General features: G+C 35.7%; 1 protein-coding gene across 2 annotated transcripts in view; it reads left to right on the top strand.

Annotated features, from left to right (window-relative positions):
• CAMKMT (calmodulin-lysine N-methyltransferase) overlaps positions 1–15314 on the top strand; it is a 228963-nt gene that overhangs the window by 206800 nt on the left and 6849 nt on the right. For both annotated transcript variants that reach the window (XM_068939656.1, XM_068939657.1), the window contains exons 8-10: positions 195–269; positions 7410–7473; positions 13825–13956. In XM_068939656.1, the coding sequence (XP_068795757.1) occupies positions 195–269; positions 7410–7473; positions 13825–13956 (271 nt within the window). The remainder of the gene's footprint in view (positions 1–194; positions 270–7409; positions 7474–13824; positions 13957–15314) is intronic.

Here is a 15314-nt window from a genome sequence, read left to right as displayed (position 1 = left end):
TTCTATAGCTTTAAGATTTAAAAAAAGTGCAGGGAAATATTGTTACAGTCATCTCTGAAAGTAATGTGTGTATACTTTTTAAAACACTTTTGTGTCACATAAAAATGATATTAATACTTTTAAAATATCAAGATGAAAAATGTAAGTCCTTTTTTCTTTTCTTTTCTTTTTTTTTAAATCTTTTTTTCCTCTAGCATTTTACGATGGGATAATGAGACAGATGTCTCTCAACTGGAAGGACATTTTGACATTGTTATGTGTGCTGACTGGTAAGTACATAAAAATCGTAAAACTCATGTTAGAAAAATAGCTTTGCTGGAGTAATTGTACTGTGCTGCTTGCTGATGGCTAAGCAAAGTCAACAAATGAAGCACAAAGCCACCTTAACCTCAACAAATTAATATTCATCTCCATGTGACAGTTATAAGGTAGTCTTCTATCACACAGTAACTTCTACCACATTATTTCCCAAAGATTGATTTTGAGAAGCATTTCCATTTTCTGGAATTGCCTCTGTTTCATGCTTGACGTATCAGTAAATGGACGACTTAGGCAAATTGCAAATAATTATGGCTCAGCGAAGAACAGTCTGGAGAAAAGGGAGTTTATCAACACAAACAGCTCAATTAGCTTACTTCTTAGGAAAGATCTGACTATTGATATAAGGGGATATATTTTTTGCTTCCCAGAAAATCTTTCCAAGGAAAAAAAGATTTTTGAAATCTTTTTGTCATCACATTCTGTTTCTTAAATCAATTTGACAGCAGTATTGGTAGACCTGGGCTTTATATCATTTACACAGGCAAATGTTAATAATAAGAGAGTTCTTAGTAAAAAAATCAAGAGTACCACACTTAATTTATGAAAAGGTAGATACATGTTACGGTACAGTATATTATCTAATAACATATGTAAATAGATTTCGTTGCTGAAACAAACCATTTCTGGTACTGGATTTGTAGAATTGTGCTACCCTTTATTTACTGCATGCTGACTTTTTAAATGGCAAATTATTAATTTTATGAATTCTGTAAGTGCAGAAAGCATAAAAACAGCTATGGGGATTTCAGTTAAGAGGGCAGATATTTTTAAATGAATCTGACTTCCCTTAATGAATATTTGTTCTTGACCCTTTAGAGGTCCAGAACAGAAAAAAATATTTATATTTTGGTGCATGTAGCTATTGTAAGAGACCAAATTCTGAAAACAGAAACTTCCTAGGATAGTTCCATTCAGCAGATTTCTGTACCTTACTAAGAAATAGTTAAAGGAAAACGGCAAAGGGAAGTGCGAAGCTGTCTATTGTCTTTTTAAACAATGTTCTTTTTAAGTGGCTTCTGATAAAATATTCCTCTAAAGGTTTTTTTCTTTTTTTTTTTTTTTTGGTTTGATGTTTTGCTATTTAAGCAAACTGTTCTTATTTCAAAGAAGTTACTGTTTTTGCATAGCACTGGAGAAAGTGTATTTATTCTTCTTTTTTCCTTTTTCTAATACCTATTTGTTGACCGAATGCAACAGTGTTTCATTTCTCTTAGCATTTAATTTCGGAAAAGTTCTTTGTTCCCAAAAAGGACAGAGATGGGTTTCTAACTAATCGCTGATAATGTGCCTCAGAGATGCATCATCTGATTAAAATAAGGAGCTAAACAACACCATATGATTTCAGCAAGTAATTTAGTAAATGCCTTCCTCACCAAATATTAGAATGGATACTCCAGGTTTCATTGCACAGATGAAGTTAATGCTGGACAGGATTAGATCAGATTAAGTATGAAAGTCAGATCAGAGTGCTGGCGGACATGAGCAGGAGGGCAGCAGTCTTCTCGGAGGCTTAGACAAGGCTCACATATGGATGTTCTCCAGATTATGTGGGTGAAGCAAGGTCTTGCCAAGAGATTTAGAGTTAAATTTGTTCTTCACACAAATATCAAAACAACCTGGCTGTGCCATCTCTTGTATTCTTGATACTCACACCATGTCATCCTATTTGTACTGGGAGTATAGCAGAGTGCAGCAAGGCTTAAGTTGTTTTTCTCAATGATATTCTTTCCTAATACTCCTCCCAGTCTGTTTGGAAATAATGTTGTTTCTGTAGTAAACAAAGACTCACACATGACAGGTAAAATACGTAATGCATTTGCAATCCCTGCATTTTGTACATTTATTTTGAAGCACTTAAGATGCAGGTAAGTGTGTAAATATTTATAGAATTTAAAAAAAGAAATGGATATGTGAAGGTTAGTTTAGAGTACAGATTTCTATTCACAAATTATTGCTATTGTTTTATTCCAGGTGCCAATACATATAGTTTAATAAGCATGAAATCCCTGTATTCTTTCTTTGAAAAAACATTGTTTTAGTAATGGACACTGGATTATCTGATATGTGACAAGACTGAAAAAAAATGTTGCTTGTATTTACCAAACTCACATCTTCTTTTTATTTTCATGTCTAAAAATTTTAAGAATTTTTATCTTCCAAGCTATTGAATTGGCTTGGAAACTGTCGGCAGGATTTTTGCATTCTGATTTTTTTGGGGCTGCCATTGAAGGGGAAAAGAAATCTCTTTTCTTACAGTTACTCAGGGGAAAGCTGAAGTATGCAGTGATAAAAACCAGATAGAATAGATTGCATTTAGTTTAACATCACCATGTAGTTCATTTTCAGTCAATAAAATCTGAGATTAGAACAGAGAACGATAAAGCAAAAAATCTGAGTTCAAATGTTAGGTACATGGATAAATTCTTATTGAAGTATTTGCAGCAAGGGTGATATTGTCAGATTCTCTGAATAGCTAACCAGTGGTACTGCTTGATCCCATTTACATGAAAACAAGCTCTATTCATAAACATATTCCAAATCCACATGGAGGTTCAAGAAAAAATGTGCATGATTACAACAAGCAGCGATATGTTTATATTCATATATTTACATTCAGACTTTCATAAACGTTGTGTGCAGGGGTGGAAAATAAGTTATTTCCCAGAACAGACAGTCTATTAGTTAACAGCTAAATTTAGTAGCTCAACTAGATTATAAAATAAATAACAGGCAAACTGTGAAAGCTAGTCATTATTTAACCATTCAGGATTCTGACAATAAAAATAGTTTCATGGTTCAGCAGTTCCTAAATAACTCATAAAATGTCAACTATGAGATAAAAAATAAGGAAAAAATATCTTGGAGAGGCCACACTTGGAAGAAGGATACACTGGGAAAACAAACAAACCAACCTGGAATAGTGGAATTTTTAAGGTATAGCCAACCACCTCCTTTTATAGAGTGGTAATTTCAGGGCCAGATGAGAGATGCCAAAATTTCAGACTTTCATTTGACCTGCACTTGCAGGTATAAAGCCATGCAGGTGCTGGGAACATGAGTAAAAGGGAGTATGAACAGAGGAGGAGAAATAACAAGTGGCGCTGCAGACAGGCCACAGATGGGACATTTCCAAAGCTCCGGAGGGTCCCAGATAGCTAACTATTTAAGATGAAGGCTATATGCTGTTATTTATTAAGAAAAAAGTTACTGAGATTTTTAATCGAAAGAGAAATTCAAGGCCATTAGGGGTTGACCAAGACAAAAATCATTGCCCTTCAGGTTCTCATGAACAAGGTTTTCACACATAATTTTAATGTGGAGACAGAATATGGTCTAGATCCTCATATCACTTAGTAAATGCGTAATATCATACTCTGTTTAGTTAGGCTGATCATATTCTTAAAGTTTGACATGTGTGTAAGTATTTGCGTAACAGATGTCTGGAGGCCTATCTCACATTACTTTCACTGCTGAAATTCTTAAGTTACTAGGGGTTGTGGATACAACAGGAATGTACGAACAAATTGAAATTATTCTTTAAATAACTTAAAACATGTCAATTTTCCCTTCATCAGGATTTGATTTAATATAAGAAAACCTTTCTACAGGAATGCAGTAAAATCTCTGTCCTTCCTCAGTTTAAATTTATTTTTCATTTTAAGCCTGATTCCTTGGACGTATTCTCAATTGCATTGAAATCTGATGACATGGAAGAAAGAGTTTTTTCAGTTTGTGACAGCCTAATAGTTGAAGGTGAACAAAAAAATAAAAGACTATATACACTAGGCACTATATATGAATGTAATCTTGTCAGAAGTAGATCGTAAACTGGCTTTTTTACCCCTTTTAAATTTCAGAAATATAAAAATAATTTCACATCATAGCCTATAAAACGTAAGCTTATGTCCATTGTTGCAAGGCACAGGAAAATAGGATAAAACATACCAGCATTAACTGAATGGAGAATTCACCTTTTTTTTTTAAATTTTTTTCATAGTGATTTACCGTTACTTCCATGCAGGTTTTTATGTAAACTTTCCTTTTGTTTTAAATGGTAATTTAAAATGAAGAAAAAAAAAACAAAAAAGGAAGGAGCTGGCAAGATTACCTGCCTGTTCATCCAGATTTCACAGGTGAACAGCGCTGACTAAGCAAAGGCCAAGAGCCATAAATCATGACTCTTCCCTCTACCTCTTTAGGTTCTTGCCTCTTTACTGCTGTACTCAGACACTTCCTTGCTGACCAGAGCGACCCTTGCTATTCCTGTCCTCAGCCACCGCTTTCACAGAGTTCTTACTACATTCATGAGACATTTTTTACAGAAAAAATATTAAGACCACCAAAGTAATGGAAAACTAAGCCAAACTTGAACTGAAAAATGGGCACTGAGTGAGAATGGTTTAAAACAATATATTATTTAATGTCACTGAGTTCTGGTGAGCTTTAAAGGATTCTCTTAGGAGTACATATTCAGTACGCTCTGTTGGTCTTTAGTCACACAAATTTTACTGGTAATAGAAACTGAGACTGAATCTCTATGAATGGGCCAAATCCTATGCCAGCACGGTCTGTGGCAAGATTATGTAACAGCTTTTTCAAGATTTTCCTCCTTCAAGGCATCCTCCAACTCAAAGGGAGGATAGAAATGTTTCCTGAAGTCACTGCATGACATCACGATTGCTTCCAGCCCTCTGTGCTCCCTCCAGTCAGAGGACATAGCTCACAGGGCAACAGATTGACAATCAGGGCACTAGAGACCACTTTCAGTTGAAGCAGGCCCTGTTCTCGGGGGCATACCCTAGAGGAGGGGAGGGAGGATTTGTGAGCAGAGACAGGGCAGGTACACCAGGCCACCAGGCTGAGAGGCGACCTCCCAAACCACCAAAATATCCAGTGCGAGTCAGACATCAAAGGTATCCTCGAAGTCGTCCTGGACTGCCAAGCAGGTTATTAACCATCTGAAGTTCTCAGACACCTGAATTTCTAGTGAACAAGGCTTGTGGTTCTGTCATTGTAAAGGAACAACATTGGTAGCAGTAGCTGTGCCCTTATTTCACTGTAAAAAGGATGGTATGCAGAGCCATGAAAAATTAGGTTTAGTGCTGGCAAACTCACCCAAAATTGTGTTTCCACTATACTACTTTCAAAAAAAAAAATATAAGTGCATTTTTCATTTGTACTGTACTTCTGTCTACATAGAAGTCTTAAATGTGCACATCCATGTGATGTCTCCTATTGAAGAAAAATAATTGTTTTTAGAGATTCTTTTGGGGAGAGGGCTCACACACTGTATTCCACATCTTTTTCCCCTGCAGATGGATAAGTTCCTGGTAAATTAGTATCTTATGGTATCTGTCTGTATAGGGACCTACCTGAGGTGAATATGATTAAAAGTCCCAGGAGACATTAAAGATATCATCTATTCTTTCATTTAATTTTATTTAAACAAGCCTTTGTCCAGTTCTTCCAATAAGATTGTTGAGGCTGAGGGGCAGAGGGGCAGCCATCATGCTTATTGCTAAATTTTAAGCTTTCTTTTGGGCAGGCTATCAGTTAGAAATTATTAACCAATTAACCAGTACTTCAGTGTCTTAAGAAATTCAAAAGGGTCATTCATCTATACAAAATGCTCTTTAAGAAGTTTCTGGATTCCAGGTCTACCATATTTTTCCAACAGTGCCTTTTACCTTTTTTTTACTGATTAAATTTGGTCACTTAACAAATTTTCAGACAGGCTGCTTTCTTTTCCTGAGCAGCAAAAATGTGCACATCTTACACATTGGCCCTATGATACATAACACTATGGTATTCTCCTTGCTGTCCCTGAAATATCCATATCTAAATGACCATGCATGTTCTGTTCTTGATGACTGGCAAGTAATTGGCAGACCACTTCTTTTTTTTCTGTACTGTTTTCATATATTCTTTTAATTCTTTTGGATATTTCAAATCTGGAAAAAAAAATCACCCAGTTCTCCTCAGAAAGATATGTTTGAGAAGAAAGGAATTGAAGAAGGTATACAAATGATTCATAAAGAATGGACAAAATGCCTTATAGTGTGGAACTTTAGCATGGCACATATTGGGAGGTAGTTTTATTACAGAGAAAGCATGAAAATAATGAAGAAAAAAAATCACATTACCTGTGGCCTGCTCGATAGACTCTTTCTTATCTGAATCACCAATATAAATGCAGCCCGTGGCAGTAAAGACTGAAAGGCATCAGTTGCTATCCGATGGTTGTTCCTTAACCATTGTAAATGCGCTTCTCATCCACAGTAACTACATGTCCACAAATATCTAGTCAAGAGTGATTGGCACCCTGGTTGCCACTATTAGTATATACATTAAGGTACTGATGGGCATGAAAACTGAATTATCCCTTCAAATCATGAGGTAATCACACCAAAATAGGGCTGAGCATGTTGGCAGCATTGCATGGGAAAATTGACTCTGCTGCTATCCTTGCAGGACCCATGCTGGAGATGAAGGATTTCACTCTTTAGATAGGACAACTCTGTACTATCGGGGTCATTGTGTTTGAACAGTGTTTGAGGAAGAGAAGAGGTAGGGGAAGGTATATCTTTATCTACATAGATAGAGGTATATAAGTAGTACAAAAATGCATAACAGATAATAATGAATTAATATACTGACTCTAAAAGTAAAAGGAAAAAAAATCCCTTAATAGTAAGGCATGAAATACAGTAGAAAATACTTTAATAAATTCCGCACTCTGCTCATACAAAAAGCCTGTAAAATGTTAAATTCGTATTATATTGATCCTGATTTCTGATATGACCTTATTTTGATAGCTAACACATGTGATCTGTGAATTTCAGCCTCCTAAAGGACTGGTTCATGCTGATACTTTGGCTTCGTTTTAAATAGTATTTGTTTCAGGCTTCAGCTGTTTTTTGTTTAATTTTTTTATTAAATAGTACATGAACTGGAAAGAAATGTAGACCACAGTTTCTCTTTTACAGCATTGTGTAAACACATGTAATTAGCCTTGTACTTATCTGCATTAGTATCATTAGAATTGAAAACCCATTTTAATCTGGATTCTGTTCTCTTCTCAATGTCAGCCTGTTTCTGGACCGGTACAGAGCTAGCCTTGTTGATGCAATAAAGAGATTACTCCAACCCAGTGTAAGTATGTTTCTATTTTCTCCTGAACACTGGCTTCAGAATAATTAGTCTGTGCACAATGATTGAGAGAGTAATGGAATGGCAGGATTAATGTCATGTAATACTTTAATACTTATTATGTCCAACTTCAATTGAGTCTTCTAATCTATCAGATTCTTTCCTAATCATAAACTAGGAAACTTCTTATACTTGGCCTTCTGATAAGGAACACAGTGGGTAGTAAAATAAATGAAACCGCTTCAAAGATAGTGTGAGATTATTTTTATCAAAGCGTTTCTCGAGTATTTTCCTTTGATAATAATGTCTTCATATTAAAGTAAAAGTACGATACTGAAAGTTTTTATGTTGGCTTCTGTCATTTGTAATCCCTTCAATAGTAACCTTTGTCATTGTGTATTTATTTATTATAAAAGAATATTCTTTTCTTTTCATTTCTGTTTGTATAAAATGAGTAAAGCCCTTGCAGCCTAAAACTTTTTTTCCCCATGAACTAAGCCTGGTATTTACATATTTTATATTTTAGGAAAGAGTGAAATTAGTCTTTCCATAACATGCTCTACATAGTTCTACATTCATGTGTCCATGTATATCATTGAGGATATTACACAATATTTTACAGATGCTCAATCTATTCATCTTTCAAACTAAATTTGAGAGACATGCAATCAAAAAGAAGCCACTATATTCATATACCTGTACCGAACAAATAATCTTAAGTCTCAAAAACTGTAAAAAAAAGAGAGAGAGAGAGAGAGAGAGAGAAAGAAAGAAAAAAGAAAGAGAAGAAAATGCATGAAGTCATTGGTATGTGTAGGAATTTGAAACAGGAGTTTTACCTTTTATGCTTGCCACAAAAATCTTCTAATAAGGGTGTCCTTTCCATTTCAACACAAAAATATTATATCTTAGCAGCAATGCATTCTCTAAACTGTAGTTGAGAATTATATTGTACTTTTTCGACAAGAGATTTTCCTCTGTAAGAGGAATAAAAAACTCAAACCTGCAAAGACTTAAGAAACTGAGTCATTTTAGTCATGTAAAGTAATCCCATTCTTTGCTAAGAGTGATCAGGTTTCTATTCTTAGTTCTATCATGGACTTTCCTGGGTGACCTAGGGCAAGTTACTTAAGACTGAATGACTTTAATGAGCTATGGGACACGGCTGCCAGGATGACAGAAGAAATGTAGCTACCCTGAGGAAAAGGTACTCAGATATTTCTGTAAGTGGCCGTGAGGGGGAATTAAGTAGCTCCTGCCCAAAGTGATGTATTCCGACTGTTGTCTTGTACCTTCGGTTTTTAGGGTACAATACTTTTGGGGACCAAAAATGATCTGGAACACAAAGCTCTATCCCCAAAGTTAAAAGGGGTGTTTTCAGTCCAGATCAATGTCCTCATCTGGTTCTTCGGGTAGCCCCATGGGCCACTGTACTGGCTTGATGAAAAGCTGTTGTGGGAGAAGGATATGAGTGGCAGGAAGTCAAGTGTAAAAGAGGCGCCCTGGTAACTGTGACCTGACTAGAGCCTTCAGCTGGAGTGAAGCTATTAATCACTTAGTCACCTACTTGTAGCTGATCATAGTCTGGTGGTGCATATTGCCACAAACATGCATATATACATACATACGTATGTATGTATATGCACACACACACACACATATTCTTCACCTGGACTGATTAACCCAACTGGAGAATTTGAATGAAAAATAACAAGGGTAGGGCAGCTTGAATAGTGTTGAGTAGTGTTCACAGCTCGAGTTCCCACCTATAGCATTTAGGAATTCTTAAGCTGACTTAGAAGCAAAACAGGCCTGACATCGTTGCTTTTTAACTCTAGTTGGCTAATTCAAATTCAGAACATACTTTTGTTTTTCCAAGCAGATGAGCTACAATGTCTGAACCCTTTATATGGACAAAGTGAAGGGAGATGGCTTTTTGTTTCCTGTATTCCCAGTGTGGTTCACTTTTGTATGCTGTGATTATAACGCAGCCTGTACTTACTTCCTTTGCATTTTAGACCGTGGATCTATACTCCTTTTTCTCATCAGGAAAGCTAGCTTAAGAAATTTGTGCTCCTAATCACTTCTTCTCATCTCCTGTTGCTGAGTTTTAGACAGTGGTATTTTTTTACCCAGGTCTTTTCTCTGATGTAGTGAGTGACAATCCTCACAAACAAGTGACATTCATAACAGAGGATATAAAATTATGGTGTGGGATGGAAATGTAAGCTGGGAGTGGGGACATCTTAAATCAGCTCCCTTGTCCAAAAAGGACATGCTGAACAGAGATGCCTTCAAACATATGCTTTCATAATTTGAAAGGCCCAGGTAAAGGCATATGCTCATTTGAGATACCAAGAGAAAAGGCAATCAGAAGTACAAAATAGATAATGTTTATACTGTTCTTTTTATTCTGTACAAATCTAAGGATAACATCAGAGGAAACTTTGCTAAATGTCGATATTTTTGGCCTTTAAAGGAAAAATAATTACATTAACAGTGCACTCATTTGCCAGTTGCAATAATTAAGATGATGGCCAAGATAAGGCATAAACTACTTTGGTTAAGTTCGCTGTTCTATATTAATTATTTTGTCTCAAATGTAGACTAGTTACAATTTTGTCATTGGTAGTATTTGGCCAAATCGATAGAGGAACAATCTGGAATTAAAGACATATCCAGATACAAGACACATTGTTCAGGTGCCCTTGCGTTATGCAACTAGGATAAAACAGTTTTACAATGCATGCTAAGCTATATACCATTACATTATTCCTTCTATAATTTTTAGCAAATGTCTTCAGGGAAAATAACAGACAACAAAACTGAAATAAACAGAGAATAATGGATATCTTCACAAAGCTGTCTTGAAAGAGGAATTCAGCACAGATATTCTATTCTTTCTTTTCTTTAAAAAAGATAAATTTATCTGTGGCATTTCCTATTTTCTTAAGGATGTTATTTTTGGTCAACACTGCTATTAGAATTATGGGGCATCATGATGCCACAGAATGATGTGTTTTGAGTAACTTTTTGTTTCTCTGGAAACAGTATTCTTAACCCTGATCATTTCAGTCATCTGATGGCCCCATGAACATTTCTACTGGCACAGGAAGACAGGACAGGAAACTCATATGCGTGCAGAAATGAGCAGCTGGCATGCTACTGAGAGCTGAAATTTCTTATCTGAGTTTGTTACAAAGGCAAATGTCACCTCTAAACTAATTCTGAGAATTAGACCCTCAAATTTTGCATCAAACAAATTTATCTTGAATGACTATATTTATTCCTCATTTTAGCAACCTACTTGATTTGCAGACGTTATTTTAGTTTTTCCTATCGTTAAAATGTACTTTTAATTTCACTCTCAGAATGACCAGTTGTTTGTTTGCGCATCTTCCTAATAAAAATATTTGCTTATTAAGGCTTTGATTTTTCAGTGGTCTGTCCATTCACAATCCCAGTGAAGTCAATCAGATATTATTTAACCATGATTAGTCTCAGCAAATAAGGCTGGATTTAATAATGATTGAGGAGTAAAATTAGTCACAGTCATGTCCAAAATCTGAATATCTGTCCTATTATCTTACTGTAGCGTTTAAGTGACACCTCAGACTACTGTGGCTGAAAGAAAACGATAAGAAGAAAACATATTTTCTTCTGTATTTTCTTCGCTATTTTGCTGGAAATGTCTTTCTGACTGAGGAAAGGCCATGCTTAACTTCAAACTTTCATTCTAAATTGGGAGGCATCTTTGAGTTAGAAGCTTTGAATTAAATAGCTACACTACTGGTGCATAGTCCATCAAGTGTAGATCCAGGCCACTCCTCTAATTTTGTTACTGTACAACAACTAAGCAATGAAAAACATTTCGAATTAGAAATGCGATGGCAGCCCTACAAAAGGTAGCAGAATTACACGGATCAGGCAGTTGACCTGAAGCTGCTTTAAACCCAGATTATAATAGACCAAAATTGACCACAGTATCTACCAGTTTTGAGGAGATTATCGTAATGATGAACTTCTTCATTGATGTAAGAAGACGTTCCTCTGTTGAGTTCAGTGTGCATCTAAAGCACCTGAGTATCTTGCCATTTACTAATAAAAAACAACCATAAATCATGATAAAGTATATCATTACGATAAAGCAGGCCAAAAGTAATCGTGCGATGATTTCCATGAAAGGCTGTTGTCCTTTTTTCAAGTTATTTTGAGCTTTTCAGTCTAGTTTTAAGAGGTATTTAGTATTGCATTTTGTTCTGTTTTCCTGTATTTCCCTTTCAAATTGAATGTGAGGACATTAGTCTAGACGCACTATGAGAATAAATGACTGCATAGGCTGCTGACCCCAAGTTGCAGTCTGGAAAGATGTCACTGCTGTATGAGCATTGCTTCCACATCAAAGCTGCTGGAATGGTGACAGATGTTGGGGTTGGGGCCCCCGACAGTCTCCATACAAGAGGTTCAGAAAAGCTTTTCTGAAATCCATGAGTGAATTGTATAATCAGTAAGCCCTGCATGAGGGACATTGTTCCCATTACAGTGACCTCTCTGTGAAAGTGCTCATGAAGATAAGGGACTCCAGGGGAGCCCCATCCTTCTTATACCAGGAAGGGTCTCTGCAGAACAAAGTTTGGGTGAGAGTGAGATGGCAGCAGAAGGAGGAAGATCTTCAGCTGGAGACTCCCTTTGTTGCCCATTTCTGTCTGATGATATTAAAGCATGCCAGGGATGTGAGGGAATTATGGCATGTGTCATACTGATTGTGAATTTCCTGTGTTTAATATTAGTTTTTCATCCTAAGCTCAGCCTATATTCAGAGCTAACATTTACATAAGCAAAGTCAGTGCCTTTGGTGGAGCTACACTCATTTGCACCTCATGTTTAGCCATTGAGTTAAAGCTGTGGGTACACAAATGGACAAAAGTGGGTTGGTTTGGATATTACCCTTGGTCCCCTTTGTGCTTCAGTTTCACATGAGAAAGATGAGGATAACAGGATTTCCCTGTTTCACAGAGACTGTGAGAATAAATATACAATGCTATGGTATTAATAATTGGAGTATTTTAAGTACACAGCAATACAATAAGTACCTAGATAGACATTTTTTATTGTTGCTTCACTGAGTGTTGTCTTAGCATATGTGTGCATGAGCTGTAACATCCATATCCTCTCCGCAAAGTATATGTGTCAGCATCATAACCTTCCAGGTTCCTTCCTTCCTATTGAAATTCTCTCTTCTGATTACTTTTTTCCTCTGATATACGAGTTTGCATTTACTCAAGCTGAACATTCTTCTAAGGTTTCTCACTCTTTTTATTACTTCTCCAGATTCCCAAATATGCTTTTTGTCTCTTCAACTGCTTACAGCACCTCACAAAATCATTTTAGCTCTCATTGATACATAAGTTAAATGAAAGAACTCACAGCAAACTTTGTGGCAGCTGCCAGAGAGCTCCCCTCAACAAGAGGGTTGATCGGTTGATATTAACCTTCGTTTACAGCTCTTCAACTAGTTTTCATTCCATGTGACAGAATACAATATTCAGCCAATTACAATTAATTTTGCAAATAAGATTTCAAGAGATGCTGTATCAAGTATGTTAAGTTTTGGATTAATATTTTTGCAAAGGGTGTCTAAAATCTATCAGTCAAGTAAAGTCATTTTTGTTTTCTTAAATGCAGAAGAATGAACAAAAAATTAGTTAATGGACCGTAATGTACTGCCTGGGCATCACAAATGGCCTGATCATCTTGAACGATCCAGAATTACCATGCAAGAACATTAAATTGTGCTTTAAATGCAATTTGCCAATTTAAGGTCAAATTCAGTTGCAATGCGCAGGTGGTCTAAAATATCCTTAAAAATAACAATTGGGTCCTCTATTTGCCTTCCATTTTGCCTTGTTTTACACTGCTATAATTCCATTGACATCAAATGGGAGGTACTCTTGTGTGTGTGAGAGTTAGTTAAAATATGAAAATCATTATTTACAATTTTTGCATGGTTATGAACCAGCAAATGCATTTTGCATTGAATATGTATTTTTGTGCTTTTTCTGTGTTTTATTTTGGTAATTCATAGCCACCATTATTATATGAAAAGGATCAAATGTATTGCAGTTGGCAGTTTTCTAAAGAAAATACACGTTTATTGCTTTCTGTTTTGCATTTGTTTAATCACAGAAATCTTGCATATTCTGAACAATTATTTATATTACCCTACTTCGGTATTTTTCCAAGGGAACAATTGACTTTTCCAGTCTGAGTGTATTAAAAGCTTAGCCAGGTGTATGTTATATCTGGTTCCTTTCCAGTTTTAAAAATGTGTAAATTCTCTTTTTAATGTTCCAGGGAAAAGCAATGGTATTTGCTCCACTCAGAGGGAATACTTTAAACCAGTTTTGCAATCTAGCTGAAAAAGCTGGTTTCTCTATCCAAAGACATGAAAATTATGATGAACACATTTCGAACTTCCACTCCAAGGTTAGTTTTCTGCTTGTGTTAGATAACACTTTAATCCGCATTGCATTTTGAAGAGATCATGGTCCTTTTGGCAGGTAACCTAAATGTTTGATTAAAGTACTCCTTAGGTGTGCTGTGTCTGAACAGCTATTTTTGTATCTGATTATTTTGTGTGGTAGAACCATCCTTTATCTCTGCACGTCTAGAAGAGTTTTGCAGAAGCATCTCCTGTTTACCCTTTTTATTCATAGAAATCTAATTTATGAGAGTCTTTTTTTTTTGTGGTTAGCCACCTATAAATATACAGCACACTCACATTTACATTTTAATAAAAAGCTTGCAACTTTTAACTAGGTTAAATACCGAAATGGATTGAAATAAATAGGAGGTGAATGTCTAATTGTATCATATCGTACCTTAAATCCTTATCTCTGGCTGCTTTATGGCTGGGTCAGTTGGCAGCTTCAAACTGCTAAATCTCATACAGAATTTCACAGTTGTGGGGTTATATGTCAGATCGAGGCGCTACAAGATTTAGGTCAAAAGCACTTATCTGAGCGTGATTTCTAAGCTTGCTTACATAAAGCTACGGTTATCAGTCTCGTTTTTATTATTTATAAGTACAGAGTAGTACAGGACATGAAGAAGGTGCTTCACAGAAAACTTTTTAGGAATTTCTTATTTTCCTGTGTAGAAGTGCTTATCAGAGTGATATTTATTACTTACAATTCAGAGATCTCTATTTCATACCATAAAGAAATCCGCTGTTGTGAGTCCACATGACCTTACACATAACCTCTTGCAATTGTCTAAGAATTGCTCTTGGAAAATATAGGCATGTTCAGAATTGAAGTGAAATGCATTTTTTTGCGTTGAGCACCACCATAGGATAGAAATCAGATTATGCTAAAAATTTACATGCACGTGATATTGTAGGGATCAAATATTTATTTTATTGTGCAATTTTATATTTAATAAAGCCTTCCATCAAAACTATATAGACACATGTACATAAAACCGTGTAATTTAATAGTTCAGGTAGGTCTGAATCCTCTCACACTAAAACCAGACAGATTTCAGTCATTGTTCTTCCACTTTTATTTTATATTGTATAAAGTGATATAAATATGAGGCCCAATGGTATGTTTCTTTATCTGCTTCCACCTGAAAAGGGGCATGTTTTTGATTATGTTGTTTCATGGTAGTATTCTCCTTTCATTATCTGCTGCATCCAGATCAGCTCTGCAACAGTGAAATACAGGAGACTAGTTGTTATCTTGATCCAAGAGATGCATCTAAAATGATAGAGTAGTTTATTTTGATTAGAAAACACATCTGTTCTGTCTTACTCTGGTTCTGTGTCGAAGATAGTCCTTTTA

The sequence above is a fragment of the Struthio camelus genome, chromosome 3, assembly GCF_040807025.1.
Source record: "Struthio camelus isolate bStrCam1 chromosome 3, bStrCam1.hap1, whole genome shotgun sequence".
Lineage (NCBI taxonomy): Eukaryota > Metazoa > Chordata > Aves > Struthioniformes > Struthionidae > Struthio > Struthio camelus.
This window is presented reverse-complemented; position numbering and strand designations above follow the sequence as displayed.